Source organism: Benincasa hispida, chromosome 5 (genome assembly GCF_027475165.1).
Source record: "Benincasa hispida cultivar pf3 chromosome 5, pf3_genome.v1.1, whole genome shotgun sequence".
Classification (NCBI taxonomy): domain Eukaryota; kingdom Viridiplantae; phylum Streptophyta; class Magnoliopsida; order Cucurbitales; family Cucurbitaceae; genus Benincasa; species Benincasa hispida.
The window spans coordinates 1,734,653-1,741,158 of record NC_143482.1 but is presented as its reverse complement, the minus strand read 5'-3'; the positions used below and the strand labels follow the sequence as shown (position 1 = coordinate 1,741,158).

Below are 6,506 nucleotides of genomic sequence, written 5' to 3'. Positions count from 1 at the left end.
ATGACTTAAAAAGTCTTTTTTTTTTTTTTTTTAATCAAGGGCAGCTCATCTTAACATGGTTTGAAATGTATATAAATATATTTAGGTTAAATTACAAGTTTAGTCTTTGAACTTTTTATTGGGTGTGGAATAACTTTAATTTTTTAAATGTTTAATAGGTCTTCGAGCTTCCAACTATGTGTCTAATAAATTTTTTAACTTTAAAATTTATTGTAATTAATTAATCTATTAGATATAAATTGAAAATTTATAATTTCACTAGACATAAATCTGAATTTTTAATTGTGGGTAGTGGATATGTGCATTTAAAACAAAAATCACAAATAGGTCCAAGTTCTATTAAATGCAAAATTCATAGTTTAAAGGATTATTAGATATTTTTAAAACTTAGGATTTAATTAAATCTATTGTAAACTGAGGATCAAATGGATAGAAATGGAATATTTTAGACAAACCTTATAATTTGACCATATACTAAGATCCCATGACTATAAAGTATTGTTTTGTTTTAGGATATTTTTTTTTCTTTTTTAACAAAGTTTGACAATTCCTGTTGAAAATGAGAGATTTATCCCTTCTCTTTATCTTGTTTCTGCCACTTTTATGTAATATAGTTAGATGAGTTTCTTTTCTGTGGATATACAATCTCTTGCAAGGTCTGATGTCCACAAACGTGCCTCATTTTCGCCTTTACAAGTCTGATCTTTCCTTTCCTTTTGTTTTTTCTGTTGTTTTTTTTTTCTCTTAAAAGGTCTTTTTTTTTCTTCCTTAAAATTGTTTTAAATAAAAAAATGCTGAAATTATTTTCAAATATAACATAGTTATTTTGTTATATTTGTAAATATTTTGGTTCATTTATAATATTTGGTGTTTTTCGTAGATATAAGCTCAATTTCGATTCATTTGATAACAACTCGAGGTCTCGTTTGCATTTGATAATTATTTCATTTTTAATTTTTAAAAATCCTGCTTGTTATCTTTCAAATTATTTAAATTAGAATCCAATTCTCATGAAAAATGGATTTTGGATTCTAATTTAAACAATTGTTTAAAATGTGTTTGATTCTATATTTATAAATCATAAAAATTGTTGTAGTTATCCATAAAATATTAGTTGACAATAATCTATTATTTATTTATTTATGAATCTATTTTATATTAAAAAAAATTGTATGATTATTATTTTGTAATATTATATTTTAATTTAAAAAATAAATTAAATTTATAATATGATATATAGTATTTCTAAATATTTTTATTTTTATATAATTATAAAATTTGAAATTTTGATACAATTAAAACATAAAAATACTGTTATTAGAATTTGCACTATTTGTTAAACTCAATGAATGAGATAACAAAACAAATTTATGGATGATAGTAATACTTATACAAATTGCTAAAACTACCCATAAAGTATCGTGGTAATTGTAATATATCTTTAAACTTCTAATTTTAAACATTGAGCCCTCAAACTTATATAAATGTTAAAATTGGATCAAATCGGACCTTCAAACTTATATGATTATATAAATTGTAACATTTATATAAGTTTGAGAGTTCAATCTTCACTATTTGCGAGTCCAATTTCTACAATTATGATAAGTTTGAGGGTTCAATTTTAACATTGGTAAAAATTTAGGGGTCCGATTTTTATAGTTGAAACTTTGAGGGTGTAATTGCAACTACTACTATACTTTAGGGGTGGTCCTTAATTTTGAAAAGAGAAATTGTAGTGGGTGATAATTTAAGAATATGGTATTTAAAGTGTGTTACATATTTTTTCCATTTTGCGGATATAGGACTTTTTAGTGTATCAAGTGTATCAAGTATATCAAGTATATCAATGGTATTAAGTGTATATCAATAGTGTATCATGTGTATATTAAGTGTATCAAGCGTATCAACTATATCGTGTGTATTTATACTTTTTTGACATTTCATGTGTTGGGTTTGTTTTTTACTTTTTTTTTTTTTTTTATAAAAGTAGTAAGTTTGGATTATGGATCTAATTTTTAAAACTTGTTTTGCCAAAACCGCGAGAACGCATTTTTAAGAAATTAATGGTTAAAAGTCCAATTATTATTAAAAAAGATATAAACTTTTAGAAGCGTATGAGGTGGATGAAGTTTATCAAATGTGGCATTGCTATTTTTCAAGTTGAGTCAATTGAAATTATAAAGTCGGAAACTTAAGAAAACCGCATTACCACTATTTGCTTTTTCATATGCATCAAGGGAATAGTTGTAAGGTTTCAATCATTATTTTCTCATACATTGGTTCATAAATTTTGTGAACGATTTTATTTATTTATTTATTTATTGCTTAGAAAAGAAAAATCAAATTATTTTGCATTATTTTGTAATGAAATTACTATGATTTAATAAATTGTGATAAAATAATATGGTAATTTTGAGCTGATTGAAGTTGTTAAATCAATTTCATATCTCAATTAGTTAATATGTAATGATTAAAGGGCAAAAGTGTAGGGTTGGTGGTTATGGTAAGTGCTAGAAAGCTAATTCAACAAACCAAAGGCTAAAATTACTGCTAATTGACTATTTTAATTTTTACCTTTTTCCTTAAGTTGATTATTATATTTTATCAACTTCAAAAGAGAGACAAAATTATGGTATGATATTGTTCCTAATTTACGGGTTTGTCATTTGAATAATCATCATAGTCATTGCAATTAATTGGATTAATTCTTCTTAATTTAAACCTGTCTATTTTTCAATCATGGCACAATTTAAGCCTTTTATTCTAAAAGGTGTACAAAATTAAGTTGGTTGGTTAGAACAATTGTTTTATATTTATTAGCAATCTGTAGCAAGTGAATTAATTCTTCTCTTTTAATATTCTCGTCAATATTTTTCAATCCAATAAAAAAATAATATTAGAATACTATTTATTTAGGGATAATATTGTTGAAAATATTTTTTTCCAAATATAATAAAATGTTATTATTTATCTCTGATAGATACTAATAAATAGACATTTTGCCATATTTATAAATAAATTGATTTATTTTTCTATAATTAAAAATACTCCATTTATTTAATTTTGTGAAATACATTTTTAAACTATAGATTCCTTCTCTCTCCTTCTCTTGCCCTGAGGATTCTTTTTTTTAAAGAAAAATTATACTCAACTACAAATTTTTTTAGTGACACAATTGAGAGTAGTGTGATTTAAATTTCTGACATTTTAGTCGCGTGTCTTTTTTGGCATTAAAATACTATTTAGTGTTCTTATTCACATTATGATATTGAATTTAACCTTATCATTGGCCTTATAATCATCAATGACAACTAAACTTTCGACTTCCGTTACAAGAATTAATCTTAACTCTCATAACAAATATTATATCTTTGGAGTAAAATCTTTTTTATTTTGATGTTTGACACATTAGTGTTTACTCATCACATAACAAGTTCTAAAATATGATAAATAATTTAAATATTAGAACCATAACAAAGAAACCCATGTGACAAGAAGTTAAAATTTTCATCACTAGGCTATCAGGCAATATTAATAGCAATGAGAAAATGAAAGAAAAAGATTGTGGAAAAAATTAAAATAATATAAGGGAGTTGGTTAATAAGATATATATATATATAATAATAGGCAGACAAAAGTTTGTAAAAGTCTGCCATTTTCTTTCGATTGTTCATTGCTCTTCTTCTCTCTCTTTGTCTCTGTTTCAGTCTCTTTCCTTTATTCACGCCGCTTTCTCTCTCAATTCTCAAACACTTCCTTTTTCTTTCCTCTCCATTCCAATAACCCAAAATCCTCTCTCCCATTCCACCATCGCCATTGTTGTAGAGCTTCAAAGAAACAGAGAGAAAAGAGAAAAAAAGAAGAAAGAATAATAAACAATGTCTGAAATTTCCATCTCCAAGAAAGGATTTGGATTGTCCTGTGTTTCTAATTTGTTCCATTTCTTCATCTTTCTCCTCTCTCACCCTCTCTACTTATCTTATTTCATCTTCTTCTTCCCTTACTTTCTTAAACTTCTTTCTTTTCTTTCTCCTCTCTTCATCACCACTTTTCTCCTTCTCTTTGCTTTCTTCTCTCTGTTTTACCCCTCTTCTTCCTCTGACCATCATCATTATCATCTTCATCACCATTTTCATCAAGTTTCTGATTCTTCCAAGATGGGGTTTCTTGCTACTACTTACCAAGTTGTTTTTGACAGTTTGAGACCAAGAACACCAGAAGAAACCGATGGATTTTCTCCCCCCATGGAAGAGCTTGAAGCTTATAAAATCGTGTTTGAGACTTACACTTTTGGTTCTGAACAAACCCCATATGGCGACGATGATGATCCAGAAGTTGAAGTGGAAGCTGATTTTCAAGAACCCATGGAGAATTTCCCCGAGGAAATCCAAATTCTCCAAGAAAATCCTCTGCTGGTTGGAATTGAAACAAAAACAGAGGAATTGAAAGAAGCCCAAATCGAAAACGGAGACGAAAACAGAGACGTAAGCCGAGACGAAACCCGAGACTCATCGAAGGCCATGGAGAACGAAATGATGAAAGATTTGAGAAAAATAACAGAAGAATCATCGATTTCTTCAAGAACAGAATCGAGTCCATGGAGTTCACCAGGGAGTTTCAGTAGCAGAGAGTACAATTCATTAGGAAGCTATGGATCGATGAGGAAGGAGAAAGAATGGCGAAGAACACTCGCTTGTAAGCTCTTCGAAGAACGGCATAATTCAGAAGGAACAGAAGGAATGGATTCATTATGGGAAACATACGAGAAGAGTGAATCAAAGAAGTTGCAGAAAGAAGTGAAAATCAATGGAAAATTGAAGAAAGGAAAGAAAATTCAAAAGAAAGAAGAAGAAGATGAAGAAGAAGAAGATGGAGAAGGACAACTTTGCTGTTTACAAGCATTGAAATTCTCAGCAGGGAAGATGAATTTGGGAATGGGAAGACCAAATCTTTTGAAAATGACTAAAGCTTTGAAGGGATTTGGATGGTTGAGCAGAAATGGAAGTAGAAGAAACAGATTGATCCATTGATGAATTGTTTTGGGTTTTTCTTTTTCTTTTTGCTTCTTCAATTTTACACTTCTTCTATGTTCTTCATCATCCTAATCCTCCATTTTTTCTTCTTTGTTGGTTTGGTTTTTTTTTTCTTTTTTTTCTTTTTTCCTCTTTGATTCAACTGTTCAAATAGTGAAAGTAAATATTTTTGTTATGGTATGGATGCTAATTGGAGATCTATCTAATCTTAACCCATTTTACTTTCTTTTTTCAATCATCTTTTTTTAACTTTATGAGTCTTGTTTTGTTTTCTCTTTTGTTCTTTGGGAATTACTCATTACATATTTTGGTTGAGTGATGTTCAATCTACTTTTCTTGTTGCCTTAATCTCTGTCATTTCCTTCTTAGAATATAGGGTTATGAATTAGTAAATAGAGATTCAAATCTTTCAACTTTCTTCGAGTTTCTTGTTTGGGGAAAACAAAAAAACAAAAAACAATAGGATGTTCTTGATTAGTTTTAGGTGGAATAAATTTAAAAACTTAATTTTTAAGAAAAATATCAATTTGTACCGTTTAATTTTGAGGTTGTATCAATTTTAAACCTTGATCATTGGTAATTGAATTAATATACAGTTTTTCTGTGGATTTCATTTGAAAAATATTGTAAACTTCCAATTATCATAAATGAATCAATTAAGATCTCTCATTACTATTACCTTTGTAGTTCATCCTTACATCATTTATCACATATATGTAATTTCTTCAAATGTCAAATTTATAAAATGGACAGTTAGAGTTGATATACAGATAATTCTCAAATAAAATTCTAATTGAGATTCTAAGTCAATTGACTTATAAAGCTTATATCAAGTCTCATATTAATATTTACAATTATCCAATAAAATCCAAAATTTTAGTTGAATTTTAATCTGGAGAATGTGATATTTCCTAGATCGTTGCTAGAGCGATATTAATGCGATCAAATGTATTATTATTAATTTTTTATATATAGTTGTAAGAAATATAGAATTATATTTTAAGTCATTGCATGAAAAAAAAAAAAAAAACCTACTTTGGGTTTTAATTTATTGATAAGTTTGGTTTTGTATTCGCCCTTAGCCTTAAACTCTTTTTTTCCCTTTGAACTCGAAAAGTTTGGTTTTAGAAACATGCTCAGTCGTGATTATGAAAAATTTATTGTATTTATAAATTTATCGATTGACGTTTAAAATTTATGGTAAATGAGTTCACATTTCTAATAAATGATTTGATGTTATATTTATATAGTCTCGATCAAGAGGTTAAAATGTTTGAATCCCTCAATCTCATATGTTGTTGAACTAAAAAAAACAGTGTTCTTTGAAACTATGTATAGTGAGACATGTATTGAAATTCAAAATATACCCCTTTTTTTTAACTCGTGAAATTAGCTAGTCGAACCAGTTTTTATTCTAAAATATCAGTTTTTATCAAATCAAACCATAAAACTAAGTTGTTACTGGTTCGTTCT

General features: G+C 27.5%; 1 protein-coding gene across 1 annotated transcript; it reads left to right on the top strand.

Moving 5' to 3' along the window:
* Nucleotides 1–3,628: 3,628 nt before the first annotated feature.
* On the top strand, nt 3,629–5,232 carry LOC120077170 (acidic leucine-rich nuclear phosphoprotein 32 family B protein). The gene has a single exon (XM_039031074.2). The coding sequence runs from the start codon at nt 3,879–3,881 to the stop codon at nt 5,028–5,030; it is 1,152 nt and encodes a 383-aa protein (XP_038887002.1). The 5' UTR covers nt 3,629–3,878; the 3' UTR covers nt 5,031–5,232.
* The last annotated feature ends 1,274 nt before the right edge of the window (nt 5,233–6,506 follow it).